The sequence below is a fragment of the Corvus moneduloides genome, chromosome 28 (genome assembly GCF_009650955.1).
Source record: "Corvus moneduloides isolate bCorMon1 chromosome 28, bCorMon1.pri, whole genome shotgun sequence".
Classification (NCBI taxonomy): Eukaryota; Metazoa; Chordata; class Aves; order Passeriformes; family Corvidae; genus Corvus; species Corvus moneduloides.
The window spans coordinates 1,581,025-1,600,703 of NC_045503.1; the positions used below are offsets into that span (position 1 = coordinate 1,581,025).

General features: G+C 55.4%; 1 protein-coding gene across 4 annotated transcripts; it reads right to left on the reverse strand.

The window, feature by feature from the left end:
* Positions 1 to 3,897: 3,897 nt before the first annotated feature.
* On the reverse strand, positions 3,898 to 17,693 carry MOB3A (MOB kinase activator 3A). Of its 4 annotated transcripts, none has more exons than XM_032092932.1 (4): positions 17,580 to 17,693; positions 6,869 to 7,411; positions 5,017 to 5,219; positions 3,898 to 4,151 (listed from the first exon to the last, which is right to left on the reverse strand). In XM_032092932.1, exons 2-4 carry the CDS (start codon positions 7,284 to 7,286, stop codon positions 4,122 to 4,124), a joined length of 651 nt encoding a protein of 216 aa, XP_031948823.1. In that variant the 5' UTR covers positions 7,287 to 7,411; positions 17,580 to 17,693; the 3' UTR covers positions 3,898 to 4,121. The 4 variants fall into 4 exon arrangements, with proteins under 4 accessions (XP_031948823.1, XP_031948826.1, XP_031948824.1 ...); XM_032092935.1 differs by lacking the exon at positions 17,580 to 17,693 and adding an exon at positions 12,567 to 12,590; XM_032092933.1 differs by lacking the exon at positions 17,580 to 17,693 and adding an exon at positions 11,626 to 11,714.
* Between the last annotated feature and the right edge of the window lie 1,986 nt (positions 17,694 to 19,679).

Here is a 19,679-nt window from a genome sequence, read left to right on the forward strand (position 1 = left end):
GGGGTCTGTTCCCCCTTGGCTGCTTTCCAAGGGTCCAAGCAGAGGCTGCCCCACTTCCCAGCTTCCTACTTTAAGCAAACCCTAATGGGACTCATGACAGATGCACTCGACCCTTCCACCAAACCAGTGATGGTCTGGTCTGGGATCCAGAGGAGGAGAAGGCCAGAGCCAGGCCAAGAAGTACAGGCAACCCCTGAAGGAGCAGAGCGACCCAGGGAGCATTGATGCTTGTGAGCTCAGAATCGGACTTATTTATCAAGGAACAATGAAAGTCGTGGGTACAAGAAGCCCCCTGCACTTTTCCCTGTGAGCCAACTGCTTCATCCCATGACCCTGCCAGTCCCAGTGGGTGCCTCGAGCTCTCCCTGCCTGGCCCTGTGACTGTCCTGGAGCAGGGACACCTGCTCCTGAGCTGGTGCCTCAAGGAACAGAGACCGACCTTTCCCCCAGCCACAGATCTTTGAATGAGTCCAATTTGAGTTCTCCCTGATCTGCAGCTGGACTGCACATCTGTGATCTCCTCTGGAGGTGGGACACATCTCAAGGTTTGGGATGAGACTGAGAGATCCTTCCCCACCCAAGCTGGAGAGACCCTTACTTGGAACAGCTGCTCAGTGAGTTCCTGACACCACCCTCAACTAACACCAATGAAATCCATGTAGTTAACTCCTTCAGATGTAAACCATTGTCCAAATCTGGGACTAAGACTGGACCTGGCTGTACCTAAGGTCCATCAGGAGTTTAGGAAGCAGGCGGGTCTTGTCTGATCCTTGTACTCAACAGAAAGGTCTCTCTTACCCTTTCAGATCTTCAGTCTCAGTGCAAATCATTCCAGCCCAATTCCAACTTGATTTTCCTTAGTCTTTTACATCCATGCAGGAAGTACCAGAGGGAACCTCACCATTGAACTCTGTTAAATCACACTTTCATAGATTCATATTAAAATAACTTTTACAGCACTGATGGTGGTTCTTTGAGTGACCCTAAATCACTCATCTGCGACAAATTGATGTCATTGGCAGGATCCTAAATCCGGATTCATGGCAGAACTGAGGCCCTGAAGCTCCTGAGCTCCTCAGGGTTCAGAGGATGGAGAAGCCCAGCAGGGGAGGCTCAGGGCGAGCCACGGCTTCCTGGGAGCAGCAGGAGCCCCTGCTCTGAACCACAGGAAAGGAGCACTTCCCTCGGAACATACGGCAGCCGCAGCCCCCTCCGTGCCACCAGCCCGCGCCCGCTCCAGCTCCGGGGCAGATGCCATCTGTGCTTTTTGGGAAGGGATCAGCCCCGCAGAGGGGAGGCTGCTGGAGCCCTGGGCATAGTACCTGCTCGGCCCAGGCCCTGCAGTGCAGATCTGCAAAGCTGTTCTCTGGATTCTCAGCAAAGCCTTTGTGAGGGCTCTGCACCCAACCAGTGCCTGGGGAGATGAGCAATGAAAGTACTGAGATGTCCTGGTCAAGGCTAAACCCCCTCGCCAGGCTGGGATCAGCTCAGGGGGCTCAGCTTGGGGTGCTCAGCCTGGAAGGCTCAGCCGTGGGGGCTCAGCTCAGGGGGCTCAGCCCCAGGGGCTCACAGCTGCCTGATCCCTGCAGCACTCACAGCTGCAGCTCAGGAGCGAGTAAACACGAGATGAAAGCACAGGGAGATGAAAGCGGGGCTGGGGCTGCCGGGGCAGAGGCAGAGCGAGGCTGAGCTGTGGCTCCACAGACCTGTCTGGGCAACATCCTGCACTGCCGGGCCTGGGGGCCGGGCTCAGCCACCTCCAGTCCTGCCACATCTTCTCCCACAGAGAAGGTGCTGTTCCTCCTCCTCCCTTGGCTGAGTTGGTCTCGCACAGGAGGATCTTTCCCCCTAAAAGGAAGGGGGGCCGAGGAAGGCAGGTCCCTGCAGCCCCGTGGGTCACAGCTGGTTGGGTGCCACACACCCCCAGTCTCAGCACCCACAGCATTCCAGGTGGGGATGAGAGGGAAGCTGAGGAACAGCGGCAGGAGCTGCCCTGGCTCCGAGAGCCGACCCAGCACTGCTCAGCACCCACCTGCAGCCCCACCACAGCTCCGCACTCGGGGCCTTGCAGGTGTCCTGGTTTCAGCTGGGATAGAGCCAGTTCTCTCCCCAGGAGCCAGTACAGGGCCGTGTGTGGGATTTGGGATGAGAATAATGCTGATAACACACCGATGTTTTGGTGTTGCCGAGCAGTGCTTACCCTAAGCCAAGGACTTTGTGTGTCCCGTGCTCTGCCAGCAAGGAGGGGCACAAGAACTGGGGGGAGCAGGGCTGGGACAGTTGACCCAGGCTGGCCAAAGCAATATTCCACACCAAGGAACAGCACGTTCTCCAGCTGAGCTGCACCCACAAAACACTGGGAGAGGGGCTGGAAGGTGGTCCCAGCACCTCCACTGTGCAGGGGAACAGGCAAGAGCCAGTGCTGCAGGCAGGGAACAGGAGGAGCTACAGCTGGGGAACCCCTCACTCCCCTCCTGGCCACAAAAACAACGTGCATCCCCCAAATGCAGAGTTTTTCCCAATTTAGTCCACCAGCCTCAATGACTGCACCCCTGGCTCCTCCCCATGGCAGAGGAGCCTCTTGGCAAGTTGGTGAGCTGGAATTTCCCTCCCCTGCCCACTTCCACCCAAGTTTCAGAGCTGGGAGAACAGCTCAACCCTTGGGAACAGGGACACTGCAGCCACAAGTCAGGACAACCCAGGGCTGCTGTCAGGCCCCACGGCCTCGGGACCCAGTGCAGGGTTCAGGGCAGCCCAGACCTGGCACCTGGAGAGCAGGAGGAACCCAACCAACCTGCCAGGAACCCCACACTAGGAGCACACACCCACGAGCTCCCAGCTCTCCAGCACAGTCCCCAAGGAGCCCAAACACCCCGTGTTTGTTTTGCTGAGGGGAAGGCTCTGACGAACGTGCAGTCACGAGACGCTCGGCAGCGGCGTGTGCTGTGTAAATACAACATAATTTATTGGTTCCATTTCAGAGCACGAGTGGTATTTGTACGAGTGTCCTAACGGCAGGACGAGAAATGACAGAGTCATGTATGTACAGAGATTCCAGGGCACAGGAATGCTTTGTAAGGAAGAAGTGGTTAGTGGTGCAGTTTGGTCACTTACTGCTCCCCAAATCCTAGGTAGACCCACTACCTACCTGGGGCACTGCCAAGCTCTCCTCATGCAAGCAGTGGGTGAGGCTGGGGGTCTCTGGCTGCACACCAGAGATTTTGGTCCCAGATGTGCGCAGCTGGGTGGGGTGGTGGTGCTGGGGAACAGGGAGAAGGCTCCGTACCCCAGTGGGAAGCGGGATGTGGTCCCGGCAGGGTCAGCGTACCACAAGGGACAGGGAGGGAGGGGATAGAGGAGAATCCTGGTGCTGTCCCAGTGCCTTCCCTCTGCTGGCTCCCATGAGGAGCTGCCAGCATGGACCTGTGTCCCCGTGGGGACAGTGCTGAGCCACGGCTGGGCTGTGCATGCAGAACTCAGCTCAGGGCTGGGCTGACACATGAGGGCAGATTTCCACTCCAACAGCACCGGCTCCAACAGCAGCAGCCGTGGGATAAAGCCCAGTCCCAGCTCGCTCAGAGGGAATGCATGAGAGCCAGGCCATGAGGACAGGTGGGCACAGAGCAGCTCTGCCCCAAACCTGGGCTCACAGCCAGTGGGAGAGGTGCTGGGGGATCCACCCCTGGGGGATCCGTGTACACCAGCAATTCCTCCCCAGTCCTGCACCCTGCCTTCAGGGGAGGGGAATGCGTATCCCAAGGGAAGTACCGCTTCCATGGCAGCACCAGCTCCACAACACTGAAGTGTCTGGCTCAGCTCACTCAGGGCACACGGAGGAGGCAGCTCAGGCAGCTCTTCCCCACTCCGAGAGCCATCATTCCCATCAAGTGGCCCACAAAATATTTTCTTTTTTATAGAAATTACTATAAAAAACTAGTTAATCTAGAGCATCTTTAAAAAAATATTCCTGCGGTATCACAGTTTTACATTGAAACTCATTAAAAATATATAATTTCTTAAACGAAACATCTCTGTTCTCCCCTTGAATCACGTCTCCAATATGGGATTGGGGCTCGGAGTCCTCGGAAGAGGTGCCGAGGTGGGAGCAGGAAGGTCTGAGCTCAGTGGCACATCCGGGAGGTCATTTCCTTCTGCCAAAGGGACAGAGAAGACAAGGGACTGTGAAGGAGGATCCAGGCTCCCAGGTGAGGGTGTGGATGAAAAAACCCCATGTTTAGCTGTCAATACCATTCCTAGGCATGGGGTGACACTGCTGCCCACAGCTCCAGTTTGGGCAGGGCCATGTTCCCCCCACCATTCCTGCTCCCAGGACATCCCAGTCACATCCTGACTCCCAAGTCTCTGACAGTCACACTGCAAGGCCAACTGGCCCTGAATTTGGGCAACCAGCCTTAGAAGAGAATCATGGAATCCTTAAGGTTGGGAAAGACTCCCAAGATCATTGAGTCCAACCATTACCCCATCACTGCTGTGTCACCACTAAACCGTGTCCCGAGGTGTCACCTCCACATGTTTTTTGAGCACTTCAGGAATGGTGACTCCAACACTGCCCTGGGCAGCCCCTTCCAATGCCTGTTCCACCCTTTCAGTGAAGAAATTTTCCCTTCTATCCAATCTAAACCTCCACTGGCACAGCTTGAGGCCGTTTCCTCTTGTCCTGTCACTCGTCACCCGGGACAACACTGAGCCCCCCGGCTGCCCTCTCCTGTCAGGGAGTTGTGCAGAGCCACAAGGTCCCCCCTGAGCCTCCTTTGCTCCAGGCTGAGCCCCTTTCCCAGCTCCCTCAGCTGCTCCTGGTGCTCCAGCCCCTTTCCCATCTCTGGACATATTCCAGCCCCTCAATGTCTTTGTTGGAGTGAGGGACCCAAAACTGACCCCAGGATTTGAGGTGGGGCCTTCTGAGAAGGCTACAGAGCCCTCTGTGGCTCCCCCAGCCCTGTGCTGGCCACAGACCCTGAGAGCCCCACCGGTACCTGAGCCCAGCCAGACACTCACCAGGGGCTCCAGCTCCTTGGTATCTATGAGATTGAACTCTTTCACAAAGTAGTAAAAGTGCTTGTAGCAGGTGTTCACGTGGGCCTCCGAGCCCATCTGGGTGATCCTGTCGAAGTGGTGGATGTAGACGTGGACAAACACCCGGAAGAGCCTGGAGAGAATCTTCTTCACCACCGGGAGGAAGTTCTTGGGGAACGGAGTACCTGGGAGGGAAGAGAGGCCACGAAAAACCTTTGGTCAAGTTAAAACTGGTTGCTTGGGACTAAAATAAATTGGTAAAATGGACAGATTGAGGCAAAAGTGCTTCTGTCCCTGGTAATTTCCCACTCCCCTCTCCTTTTTCCTTTCCCTGGGATGACATTTTTCAAAGCACAGATTTTTTAAGTGACAGAGTGATGCACTGCTGTAACTGAGAGCAGAGCCCACATTCCTAGCAGTTGTTTCAGCCAGACAAGAGTTTTCTTCCACTCCTGTTTGATGTCTTTATATAAACAGTGCAAAACACCAGATACAACCAAATAACTTCTCAAAGGAAAGGGCTGGTGCTGTTTACTCCCCACAGTTATCCCTTGTTTTGGTACATCTTTAGCTCTTTGGTTAAAAATTAAAGCTGTTAAGGTCCTCTTTTGAAAGCTCGAGGTCTGTGTTTGGCTGGCCCCTGCAGCAGAGCAGCCTGGCCATGCAGCCACTTCTGTGGGATATCAGGGTATAAAGTTCACACCGTTTCTGGAAGAACAAGGAGAAGTTAAACCCTTTCCTTGCTCTGCCACAGCTGCAGCACTTCAGTTAGTGTTAAAGGATCTGGTAAAAGCTGAGCTGAAGACAATAACAACTAAAAAAACCCCAAACCACAGCCCTCGTGCTGTCGGAAGCTCATCCTGCAGCCCAGAACAGAACCAACACCCCCAGTGTGGTCCCCGGGGAGCTGCAGCAGAGCCTGTGCAGCACGAGAAAGAATGGCTGGGGAGGGTTTGGCGCTTCAGCTGTCTCAAAACTGGCTGTTCTTGGCCCCCCTCCCCTCTCTGCCTGCTCCACACCAGGTTTAAGCAGCATTTTGGCACAGTGGAGGATCCCTGTGGATGCTCAAGTGGCAGATGTGCCCCAAATAGGGCCCAGCTTCATCCCATCAGAGCTCCAAAGGGAAGAACACCGGGGCAGAAGGGAGGGAGCTCTGCTGCACCTTGTCTTCTCCATCCCAGGAGCTGGAAGCTCTGTATAGACTCAGTTGTATTTACCCGATAATTTAGGGACTAAATTCTTCCATCTTCATCACAAAATAAAACCCATCAATCCCTGTTCCAAAGCTGCATTTGGATATGGAGATTGAGGTGTCTTAGGCTAAACTCCTGCTTCCATGGCCCTGGCAGTAGATGAAACACAGCCCTTCCCTCTAGGCCTGTGCCAGCATCCCACCCCTCAGGAGGGGCAGCGGCAGCCAGCGTGGTCTCTAATAACAGAGGGGGTGATTATGGCACGTGGCACCACCACCAGGTGACACAGAGCTGTGCCTCAGCCCTGGGCTGGCCATCAGCTCCCAGGGAGCCATCCTGCATCCAGCATGAGCCACTCCAGAGCCACCTCAGAGACTGACTGCTCTAAGGGCAGCCTCCTGTTTCACTGCCTCAAGGTATCCATGACTCCCAGTGGGGCCTGGTACAGCTCTGGGTATTTTAGCACTGCAGAAGAGCTGGGAAGGGCTCACTGCACTGCCCACCTGAGAAGCACAGAGGGAAACAGCTCTGCTACAGGGATCAGCTGCGCCGCAGCATCTCCTGGAACAGCGACAGGGGCTCCATGAGAAGGCTTCACACCCACCTCCCTCCCTCCAGCCCCAGCTGGGACCCAAACTCACCGACATTGGTGGGGAAGATGTCCTCGTTGTTGATCTGCACCTCGATCCAGTCCATGAGCAGGTTCATGTACTGGGGCGCGGACAGGGCCGTGGGTTTGCGGTACTTGTGCTCGTCCTGCCACCGGTACTCGTACTTGGGGCCCCCCGACATGACGGGGCAGGACTGCTCCGTGCAATAGTCACTGATGGTGCCGTAGATGAGGTTGATGCGGTTGAAGAAGTCCACGACGTGCACGGCCACCCAGTCGTTCTGCTCCTCGCCCGGTGGCAGCTGCACGGCCACCTTCAAGTCCAGGCCGGCGTTGAGTGAGGCCTGGGCCTTCTTGTGCAGCTCAAACCGCTGAGTCCCCGGCTCGAACTTGCGCTTGGGCCGGAAGGTTTTGTCTTTATTGAACACTTGCTTTAAAGCGTGGGACATTTTCCTTCTCTCGTGTCTCTTCCAGGCCCACAGCAGTGACAGCTGGAGGTGCGGCCACTTCCCGGGGCAGGGCTGGGGCGACTCTGATCTTCACAGAAACCTCCCTCTGCTCATCTGGTCCTGATCTGCAACACGCAACACAGCACAGAAGGGCAGCGATTAGGAGCAGCTCTCTCAACAGGAAACCTTGTCTAAATCCCATAGGAAGAGATCTGGGATGCCATCTGGGCCCTCGCCCCACATCTGAGAAGGGGGGGAGCCCACAGCAGTTTCCTTTCTCCCCCTTCCCTTCCCCGGCTGGAGCAGAGGGCAGGCTCGGCTCGAGGGCTGACCTGGGCTGAACAGAGCCACCTCCTGACCTATTCCATGTGGGAATGAGGGAACAGGCCCCACAGCCATGGGAACGGGCTGCCACTCACCCCGACATTGCCACACCGTGAGACCCCAACCCTGCAGAAATGCCACCACCTGCTTGGCTCCAATGCACTGACAAAGAAGGGTAAAACCAGCTGGGTTTCACCCAGATCCCATTTTCACCTATGCATCCCCCCTTTGGGAACAAGGCCAGGTCATGCCAGCCCTCAACACCGTTCAGAGCTGCTGCCAGACAGCCCCCACTCCGCCAGCCACCGAAAGTGAGAGACAGGAAGAAGGGGTAGAGGGGAACGAGAAGAAGAAGTCACAGCTCAGGCACCCAGAAAGCAAATATCCTGAAATAACACCAGCCCTGAGAGCAGCCACAGCCTCTTCTGCAGGTGCACACAGACCATAAACATATTTCCCATTTCAGTTTGGCTCCGTTTAGAAGTTGAAAACTGGAAGATGAGGGAAAGCTCATCTTCCTCTTCCAGCCTCTAGAAAAGAATCAGCTCCAAGGGTGAGACACAAGTTGAGATCTGAAGGGCTGCTGACGAGAAACACAGCTCTGTTTATCTGTAGCTAATTATACCTCCTTTGTTCCCACATCCAGCCCCTTGCAGAATTTGTGTCAGGCTGCTCTTTGATGGAAGCTTTAAGGCAGAAAGCCTTGTGTACCAAAAATATTATTTTACATGTGCTGGACAGAGAAATGAATAAAGTAACAGAAATTAAGCTGATGCCTTAAATAGCATAAATAAGCTTCCATAAATTCATAAGCAAGCAAGCAAAAAGAACCCCTTTCCCCAAGCAGAATCTACTTGGATTTACATGAGGCCATAGTGTTGTTCCAATAGGTAAATAGTGTCCTCAAATGCTGGCAAGCACATCCCAGACTCAAGGTCATGACTACCACGGCTGCAATCGAGCCCGTCTCTAACAGACACTGCAGTGCTAATCAGCAGTTCTTCTCTGGAGAAAGATTAAAAAGCTTTAAAGCCAAGGCCTCTTGTTTCCTTATTTAATTACAGTGAGGAATAAACCCCAAACCACTGCAGTTCACCCCACTAAGAACAGGCTCAACATTTCCTGCGGGAATGAGCTCAGTAACCTCTTCCGTGCAGGAGCTGAGAGATCCAAACTCCAACATGGGCTACAATGTGTTGGGAGAAACCCTAAAAGCATTTTAATGTGGTTCAGTGAGATCCACCATGGGCTGAGAGGTGAATCCACAGCAGACATGTCATCCTGGAAAGGTTTGGGTTGGAAGGAACCTTAAAGACCATCCAGTTTCACCCCCTGCCCCTTCCACTAGACCAGGTTGCTCCAAGCCCCATCCAGCCTGGCCTTCCTGCTGCCAAAACAGCTGCTGTGACCCTGTGAGCCACGTCAGGGGAGGCAAACCCAGTACAAACCCCTGGCAGACGTGTCCTTTGGAGCGTGATCCCGCCCCAGACATAGCAGAGGAAGAAGTGAAGGGTGTGGAGAGACAGCTCAGCCTTCTGGTTACCAGGAGCTGTGTCACAGCCTGGCCACATCCTGTGGCAGAGCCGGAAGCTCCAGGGACTGTGCCGGCCCCAGAATGGAGGAGGCCCGGCCCCCACAGAACCAGCAATGTGGGCAGCAGGTGCTGAGGCTGCTGATGCTTCCAGCAGAAAGTCCAGGGAAGCATTTGCACGCGATGAGTTCCCTGCACTGGAGATGGAGAAAAACACATCCTCTCACACAGGAAACCACAAAGCAGCAGCAGCACCACCCTCCACGCGCCTCCCTGGAGCACCCACAGCATCCTTGGTGCAGTGTGACTCCATCCCTGCTTCTCGTCTGGAGGATCTGCACTGCAAGGCCTGGCATGGATGAGGATGGCGTAAAACCCTAAGGGTAAAATCAAACATCCCCTGGCTTTGGCCACACATATCAAGAAACAAACACCAACCATTTTTCTCATTTGAGCGGGATGGAGAGACTTTTCATAGAATCCCAGAATATCCTGAGTTGGAAGGGACCCTCAGGGATCATTGATCCAACCCCTGGCCCTGCACAGACACCCCAACAACCCCAGCCTGGGCATCCCTGGCAGCGCTGTCCAAACGCTCCTGCAGCTCTGGCAGCCTCGGGGCCGGGCCCATTCCCTGGGGAGCCTGGGCAGTGCCCAGCAGCCTCGGGGGGAAGAACCTTTCCCTGAGCTCCATGCCCAGCCCTGACCCAGCTCCAGCCGTTCCCTGGGCTCCTGTCCCTGTCCCAGAGCAGAGCTCAGCCCCTGCCCCTCCGCCTCCCCTCGGGAGGAGCTGCAGCCCCCAGGAGCCTCCCCTCAGTCTCCTCTGCTGCAGCTGAACGAGCCAAGTGCCCTCAGCCGCTCCTCAGACCCTTCCCCAGCTCCGTGTCCCTCCTTTGGACACTCTCCAACAGCTTTGGACCCTTCTGATCTTGTGGTACCCAGAGTGCCCCCAGCACTGGAGGTGAGGCTGCCCCAGTGCAGAGCAGAGCGGGACAATCCCTCCCCTGGCCTGGTGCCCCCCAGGACATGGAGGCCCTTTGGGCTGCCAGGACACACCGGGGACTCAGATCCAACTTGGACCGACCAGGACCCCCAGGTCCCTTCCCACGGCGCTGCTCTCCAGCCTCTCGTTCCCAGTCTGTCCCTGCATCCAGGGCTGCCCCATCCCAGGGCAGAATCCAGCACTTGCCCTTGTCTCATGTCACAGGGTTGGAGATTTCCCAGCCCTCACATTTGTCAGGGTCTCTGTGCAGAGCAGAGTTTACTTGGTATTGAGGCAGTCCTACAAACAAATTCCTGATCCTGTGGAGACATCATCCCTGAGAACTGGGGAGCTCAACACAGCAGCAATTGTCTCTCAGACGATGCAGCATCTGTATGAAGCATTAGCAAAATGAGTAGCTGAGACATCAAGCAGATGCAGCCTATTTAATTACGGTCTCTGACTGCAATGAGCTAAAAGAAACATTTAGCTCTAGGAAAAAAAAATAAAAATAAAGAGGCACAGAGACCAAAGCATCCCTGACATTGCTCCGAGATGATATCATCCATACAACACCTACTTCCACAGGCAGGAGTCACAGCTGACACCGCCCCTGAACACGAGGGAAAGGAAAGGTTAGGGACAATTGGGAAATGGGACATGCAAAGCACCTGGATGGTATCTGCAAGCTTGAAAGGTGAAGGGAAAAACCACTCCCCCCCAAACAAACCTCAGTACATTTTGTCGCCTTCTCCTTTCAGCCAGCCAAGATCACAGCAGACGTCACCGGTGCTCCAAGAGGACCTTGGCCATCGCTCAGGATCACAGAGCCCATGACCCCCCCTGGGCTGTCCGGAGCACAAACACACCTCCAGCTTATCCCAAGGACATGGGAGGAGCAGCTCCCTACTATGCTGGACTTGCCTGTCCAGGGGTCTCAAGGCCTGGCCCTCCCGTCCCCTCCCATGCCAAAAGCTCCTTTCCTCTGACTCCCTGCTTGTGCAGCTCCAGTCCTGTGCTGGTTTTGCTGCCAGGGCTGTTGGCATTGTCCTGCCATTCCTCTTCCCTCATCAGGAACAGTGGATCATGTGGAGGTGCCTTGGTCTAACACCAGGCTCCGGGCAGAGGAAGCCCAGGTGGCTGCTTCCCAACTCTTGGTCACTTTTAAAGGCAGCTCAGAGTCTGGAAAAGGGAAGAGTTACCTCCTCCAAAACACTGGGAAGCTGCCTCCCCTTGCGCCCTGCTGCAGCCATCCCGAGGCTTTCCAGGAGCCAGCAGAGTTCCCGACAGATCCTGCCCTCCCCACAGAGGCAGAATGAGCCCAAAAAGGACTTCAGAAGTCCCATGACTGTTCCATCACTGCCAGCCCCAGCAGCACTCCGTGCTCTCCTCTGCTGCTGACACTGCACAGGGCTTTAACAACAGCCAGGAAAACCAGCAAGGCAGGGAAAAAACAGCAAGGCAGGGAAAAAACAGCAAGGCAGCAGTCAGCAAGCCCCTACCTGTGTTCCTGGCCTCAGCAGGTCACTCCTGCAGAGGCTCAGCCTTGCTCTGCACCCTCTGTCAGCGCTGGCAGGCGCCGAGGCCGAGCTTCCTTTTTCAAAAGAGGGGAAAAAACCTCCCCGTTCGTTTCACGGGCGGCCACCACCCGGAGGCTCCGCAGCTGGGGAGGGGTCAGACACGAGGCCACCTCCCTCCCCCGTGACCCCAGCCGGGGCAGCCACATCCTGCTGCCTCTGCTAAAACAGCCCTTCAGCACAGCCCAGGGAGCAACGCAGCTCCTGAAATCGGGGATTTGTCCAGTTTCCTTTCCGGGAAGCCAGGCTGCTGTCTTGGAATCCCACCGAGTCCAGCTGCTTGTAACCCTTGGGTGGGGAGCCTGTGATAGCCACCGTGTCCCCCGAGCTCCGCAGGAGAGGGGAGCCATGATCCTGCTTCCCCCTGAGCCATTCCCAGGGCCCTTAATGCCAGGCCAGAGTTCCCTATATAGGACACAAAAACCCCCCCGACCGATAAAGCAGCCCTGATAAAGGTATTTTGGATGCACTGAGAATTTCAAGTAAAAACTTGAATTTACAGAGTGAGAAGAAAAGCAGCTTCAAACAGGCAACTTGCATGAAACAGCCGAGACAGATGCACACACACATTTTTTCCATAATTCCACCCCCCTCCTTTCACAACTCCCTTCCCATGGCCACTCTGCACTAGCTCAGCGTCTAGGGACAGGATGATCCTGGTTTTCTCCGATCAAAAGAGAGATTTTACTACAGAGAGCAGGGACCAGAACAATCCTGGCAGCCGCATGGCACTAATGGCAGCCAGTTTCTGCGCCTCCAGAGCCAGTCTGGCAACAAACGAGGGCTTGTCTTCCCGGGACAAGACTCCCAGCTGCTCTTTTGAATGGATTTGTGATATAAGGAGCGAAGGTCTGCCCCGTGCTTACCTCGGGCAGGGCAGGGCAGGGCGAGGAGGGCTCAGTGTGGCTGGAAGGCACCCCTGGCCATTCATAATCCCGGCCAGCCGGCACTTCCACGTCAGCCGCTTCCTGTCTGGCACTGACTCCAGCCTCCCGGCCCAGGGAGCTGCCAATGTTTTCCCAAAAGCCAATCCTTCCCCTCTGCAAGCGCTGCCTCTCCTCCCGCAGGATTGTTCCATGTTGCTGCAGGAGAGCTGAGCCACGGCACTGCCTTCCCCACCCGTCCCCCGCGCTCAGCCCCGGCAGCAGAAGCTGCTCGGAAGTTTCCAGAGAAGGAGCAGCTCGACCCGGCCCAGCTGCACCTCCAGGCCCAGCCCGGGCACACACCAGCCCCACTTCATTCTGCTGCTCTGCAGGACAACATCCACATTTTTCTTTTGGAAAGTGCTTCTGCAGCAGCCTTCGCAACCAAATCCGAACGGAATCCACTGGAAATGCTGAATTCCCAAGGTTTGGGCAAACAAAGAGCCTTTTGTCTTTCACAGAGTCAGCTTTAAGAAGGTCCTGCCTGTCGCCAGCCGCCCCCAGGCCCCGCTATTCCAATCTGCTGCACAATTTGGAAATTCTCAAGTAAGAAACTGTACAGACACCAGTTCTACTGGGACTTCTCACATCTCCTGGGACTTCCCACTTCTCCCAGCCCTTCCCGGAATGAGGGTGGCTTAGGAGAAGAGAAGAGGTAGGTTTAGGAGCAGGACAGGCTCTTTACACATCTCCAAGCCATGGAGAGGCAGTGCTCATCTGCAAGGCCATATGCATGAGAAAAGGAAAAAGCATAAGAAAAGGCCAAAAATAGTTGTCCCAGGCTTTAACTGGCATCTCCTTTGCCCCTACAAGGCCTAGCATTCCAGAAAATCCTAAAGTCAAGTTAGTTTATGGAATAAAGGGAAAAGCCCTGTTAAATTAAGCCATAGCTGGGATAGCAGAAGAGGTGAGGGGAGCTCTGGCAGAGCCCACCCCAGAGCTGCAGGTGGGAATGCTGCTGCTTGGAGCAGAGAGCCCAGGTCAGCCAGCAGTGAGACAGACAGATGAACAGGGACTTTACTGGTCGGCTTCAAGCTCAGGATTTACATCCAGACCATGGGCAGTGACAGGAGGGACGTTACAGATGACACTGCTCACACTGCACAGGGATGCTGAGGGAGGGCAGCTGAGGGAGCAAGTGCTGGGGAGGCTGGAAAACCCAGTCTGGCAAGGGAGAGGGAAGGCAAGAAGCCCAAATTTCCAGCGTGGTTTGTCCCCCTGACCTTCCTCCCCACAGCCACAGAGGGAGAAAAGCCACACGAGAAAGCAAGTTCTGTAAAAGGTCCCCTCCTGCTTCCCTCCCCCCAGGGGAAGGTCAGGCAGCAGATGCTGCAGTGTCCAACTGTTCCTGTGGAACAGCAGTGACTGCAGGGAGCCCCATGGAGCCCCGGGTGTTACTGACTCGGGGCCAGCCCTGCTGCCTCTTACGTGACATCTGCATCCATTGCAATGTCAGAGCCCGCTGCTGGAAGGCTTCCATGGATCTGGCCGAGATGGGGCTGCGTGTGGAGGCAGAGCTAATCTGCTGCAGGCTCTGCAGCGCTGCGCTAAGCTGACGAGCTGGGTCACGACTCCAGCACACAGGTTAACTGCACACATGAGTATTTCCAAGGTAGAGCATGGCCAATGACGGCATGGTGGGAGCAGCTCCCTCTTTTCCAGGTCCCAGAACAGCTTGGTCCTTCGGGAAGGCCTCTCGCTGTCCCCAGACCAGGGCTGGAAGGGCAAGGTGGTGTTTATCAAGTCCCAGCTGAGCTGCTCGTCTCTCCCTGCTTGTGCAGGCTCCGTACTGTCCTCACTGGACACGGATATTTCTGAGCCCACAGCGGTTCCATTTCCTCTAACTCTGGGATCTGCCCCTACTCAAGTCAAAGCTAACATCAGAGTGGAGCACGAAATTTGCATTAGGATGATAAAATTACTATGGCACCATTCTAGCAGCAGGCTGGGATCCCAGGAAGTGTGGGATCACACCCCAGGGCTGAGCCAGAGCACAAGCTGGCCACACGGCCAGCCTTTCCCAGAGCATGGATAATCTCAGGGACAAACATTCCTTTTCCCCACGTTAATGTCACGCGTTGGGATGAACGGCAGGATTGTTTCTTGCTGATAGCAGAGGCCCACGAGGCCTCTCCTGCCCTGGCAGGAGATATGGGAGTAACTCAATCCCTTAGCACAGCTCCAGGCACAGAATGATCCCAGGGATGTGGAGATGGAGACCACCTCAACACCAACCACATCACAAGACAGCAAGAAGAGAGAAGGAAGCAAAGGCAGCCAAAGAACAGCCCCAAGAGAGGCCTGCAGAAAATACAGGGCCTTTCAGTGCAGGCACTCAGCTGGAGGCCAGCTCATCTCCTGCTTCCACCTCAGCCATGGTCTGGGTGGCTCCAGCTCATCTGTCCCACGAGTTCCCTGGAATCAGCACAGGGTCACACATGGGAGTGTCTGGCAGCATCACCACGGCGGCCTCGTCCCACTCACACTGACCCAACAGCAGCACCAGCCCCTTGGAACCTCAGCCAGGTTTTCTGGAGGAAGTCAAAGCTGTCACAGTGTGATGGATTGTTTTGCTCTGGCTTTGCCCACTTGCAGAAGTTGTTGTTTTGTTGGGGTTTTTTCTGGCCTTCGCTGCCTCCATCCCTTCCTTTGCCCTCCCTTTTGCCTCACGTACCCAGAGCAACAACCCACCCAATCTCACCAGGAGCAGAGCAGCCCTTCTACCACACCACCAGCTCCAGAGGGAAGCAGGCAGCTGACCAAACCAGGCCTCAGGGGTAATCCTGCTTCCCAGGGGCATCTGGAAAAAGCAGGATAAAGGTGCAGCCTAAGGTGCACTCCTTATCAACAGCATTAGCTGGGTATTACATATTCCTAAAGATAAGCTGATAAACCTCCAGCAAAGCTGGTTCTGGATCCACTTACAGCAGCATTTATGGCTCAAGAACTAGAAAATACTTCCCTGTCTTACTAGAAATGAAAACTCAGAAGTTGAAAGCAATTCCCTTCCCAGACCTGTGGGCAGGACTGGGAAGGTTTTGCAATCTCTGTGCACTGACCCCAGATACTTTCACTACTCACAAGGGACATTCTCCCTTTCATTAGTCTGGCCATGGAGATCCCTGGGAGCCCACAGAGGAGCACGAGTGAGCAAGCACAGCACAGATCTGGACAGTCTGACCTCCGAAACGGGACTAAATCACCCCATTCTGGTGCAGGAGGTACTTCTCACCCCATCAGTAGAAGGGCCACGTTAGATGTGGCCAGGGAAGCAGCTGGCAAACAGCTCCAGGGGCAGCTGAAGTGATGCAGGACAACTCTGGTGGGGATGCTGAGTCCACTCCAAGCTCCTCAAGCCCTGGGCAAGCACATGGGAGAGCCCATTTCCACATCTGATGATGGCACAGGTGACAGTGCAACCCCACGTGTCCAACAGAGCATCCCAGGAGCTGCAAGGTGAGCCAGGCACAGGGAACCAGTTCCCTGCTCAGCACCCACACAGCTGCTCGGTATAAACCAACAGCTCCAGGTTTTGCCACCACTGGCAAGAATTCCCAATGCTCCTCTCCCTCTTTCTGGGGATTTTGAAGAGTCACAAGCTCATCCCAGGTTCACCTCACAGGAAGTGACTAAGACAGAAAGTGAATGTGAAACATGGGATACACAGTCCAGAGAACAGCAATAGACAAACAGGGAGCTGGATGTGAGCCTACAGTTGGGAAAGCAAGCAGAGTGCAAGGACAAAGCCCTGGGGACTGTGATAAACAGGTGGCTGGGGAAGTTTCACATCTCCCAGCAAAAATCCTCCCTGCCCTGCAACTTGGCAGAAGATTTCCAGACCGGAAAGGGGCTTTTAACAAAGGAATGGAAACCCAGAGAGTGTGGCCACTCTGCAGTTCCAAGCTCTAGGAGGAGGGAATCCTGCCTTTCACTGGCACTGACAGAAATGCTTTCCCCAAACATCTGTGCTGGACACTGGACAACTCCAGTTCCCCTGTCCTTTCCCTCCAGAGGACTTCCTGCCCTTTCCTTTTGCTTGTCCTTCTCACTCAGCTTTCTCTGAAGGAGCTGAGCTCACTGTGCTGCAGATCAGAGCAGAGGCAGCTCTGCAGGATCAGGATTCCTGAGCCCGCAGCAAGAGACAGAAGCAGAGCAAGAGTTTGCTTTCAAGTTCTCCTGACAAGTCCTCCCTCATAACAGCTGAGCCATGGCTCAGCATGACCTGAAGAAAAAATGGAAAATTCCCCATTCCCCGACCAGTTTAGAGACTGAAGGGTTTGAACTTCAGGGCTGTGCCTTTACCTAGAGCAGAAACGTGCTCCAGCTGGGCTGGATAAAGTCTGGGGGAAGAGGTGGGATAAAATAGGGAAGTTGCAGACTGTAACTTCACAGTTGTGCCACCAACCCCCTTGCTCTCTGCGATGTTTTTTTTCCCCATTATGAAGTTCTGGGTTGCTTACGAATCCTGCAGCAGGTCCGTCCCCTTCCCGACCCCTCTGAAGGGAGGGGGCTGTGCGCACAAGCCAGGGCTCCAAGGGGCCGGGCCAGCACAGGCAGATCCATGCCCCGATCCATCCGATCCCCGCCCTGCCCGCCCCGGGGGCTCCGGGCCCTCCTGAGGGGGCTCAGGCCGGGCCGCGGCCGCCATCGCCCCCCGCCCAGGCAAACACAAACAATTAACGCCCAGAGCGGCGATGCGGTGGCCGCGGCTCAACAGGTCCGGTCCCGTCCCGCCAAGGCCGGGGAGGGCCCGGCCCGGCCGGGGGAACGCGGCCACCGGGGCCGGGGGAACACGTGGGCAGGGCTGGGGAAACGCGGCCCCCTCCAGGCCCCCTTTCCCTAGAGGCCTCCCTAGAGGCCCCTCCGAGGCCGTCCCGCAGGGCCCTCCTCCCTCGCACAGCCTCCCGTGGCCCCTTACACCGCCCCGCGTCCCTCACAGCCCCCGTGTCCCCGCACCTGCCGGGCCGCGCTCCCTCGCCGGCGGACGCGCACAGCTCCCCGGGCCGCAGCACTCCCTCACCCCGGGCCGCAGCACGCCCCGCGCGGCCGCCACGCTCCCGCCGCTCCCGCGCCCTCCCGCGCGCCGCTCCCGGCCGGCGCTACTTCCTCTTAAAGGGGCCGCCCCCGCCTGCGCCGGCTCCGCCCACGGGAGGGATCGGGCGGGGTCGGGCCGGGGTGGGGAAAGGCGCAGCGGATGGTGGTGGGGAGACAGTTCGTGTTTTATCGTGTTTTTAAAATTTTATTCTAGCTTATTTTACTCTATGTTCTTTTATTCTACTTCTAAATTTTCTTTTATTCTACTTATCTGAATTCCTTTTATTCTATTTTCTTTTGTTCTATTTTCTTTCATTTTCTATTTTAATTTTCTACTTTATTTTGTTTTCTATTTTGTCGTTATTTTATTTTCTATTTTATCTTCATTTTATTTTTATTTTCTATTTAATCTTATTTTTATTTTCTATTTTATTTTTATTCTATTTTAATTTTCTATTCGCTCCTGTTTGTTTTCCATTCTCTTTTATTTTACCTGTTTTCTTCCATTTTATTTTATTATTTATTTTCTTTAATTCTATTTATTTATTTTTAACTGTATTTATTTTTTCCTTTTATTCCATTCCAGTTATTTATTTCCCTCTCTTCTATTTTATTTACTTTCTTCTATTCTATTTATTTTCCTCTTTTAAACTTATTTTCCCATTTTATTCTGTTCTGTTTGTTTCCTTTTATTTCCCTTTATTCAGTGTTTGTGTTTTTCGGGAACAGGGAGAGCCCAGGGATGCTCCGGGGGCTCCGAGGGGCTGCAGCAGCCCCCGCTCTGCCCCGGCCAGGTCCAGCACGGTCCAGGGAACTGGGGCAGCTGAAGGGACTTGCCCAGACCTGAGCTTGAAGGCCACAAAAAGGAGAAGTGGCTGGAAGCAGCCGCTGCTTCAAAGGGAACTTCTCACAAACGTCAGGATGGGGAAAGTCAAACCCCGGTGGGAAATCCCTGGGAAGCCCAAAAACAAAGGGTGCCCGAAGCCGAGCTGGAACCGGACCCTGCAGAGCTCCCTCCCCTCGGCCCAGGGTCCTGCCCCACCGGGCGTTGTCCAGCACTCCTGGCTGGAGCCTGGAGTTCTCCAGCCCAGGTGCTCCGCAACCTTTCCAGACCCCAGTTCAGTCCCTCCAGGTGTTCACAGCCCCCACCCCAGACCCCAATTTCCCCCCCATTTCACAGATGAAGAGCCTGGGCTGAAGCTTCAGCTCCTCGGGGGGAATCTCCCGCAGCTCGGGCTGGCGCAGGCTCATCCCAGCAGCTTGGATGCTGCTGCAGAGCAGCTGCTCCCGCTCCTGGCTCCCGGGAAGAGCCGGGGCCCTGCTCCAGCAGCCCTGGGGCCTCCCTGGCTGGATTCCTCCACGGAGCAGATGATGCTCTGCCCAAGGGCAGGAGCCTGTGTGCCAGGTTCACGGGCAGCTCCCGGTCACAGAATCACGGAATTGAGGTTGGGAGGCACCACTGGAGCTCACCTGGATCAGCAGGGGCCCCTGAGCACTATTGCAGCTGGTTGGGGGGGGTCAGCGGCTCTGACCCGGGAAGAGATGACCGGTCCGGGGAGACGGTCCCAAAAGGAATCGCCTTCCCGAGGCCCGGTGTCTTCCCTCAGCTGCTGGCAGGAGGGCCCTTGCAGAGGCTGTCAGCTCTTTAGTGATGATCAGCTCGTGATTCCAGCTCAGCTCTGCAGGGCAGCCTGCAGGCCAAGCCAGACCAGAGAGAGAGACGAGAGGTTCTGCACGGAAGGAGCTTTATTGTGGGTCCCCTCCGGCGAAGGGGAGCCAGGGACAAGAACCCTCTCTCCGTAGGGGCCCAGAGAGCTTGCTTTTATAGGGATACAGGGGATCAGTAAAGGCCAATGGGTTACAGAGGATCTGGGATGCTGCATAGGGTCTCCTAAAGGACTGTGGGTCTGTTTTTCCTCGCCGTGACCAAAGTGTTTGCCTTTCCAGGGAGTCCTGCTGGGCGATTGTGAAATCTCTTATCTCAGCAGAGATCCCTCCAGGGCAGGGGCTGAGCATACCCCA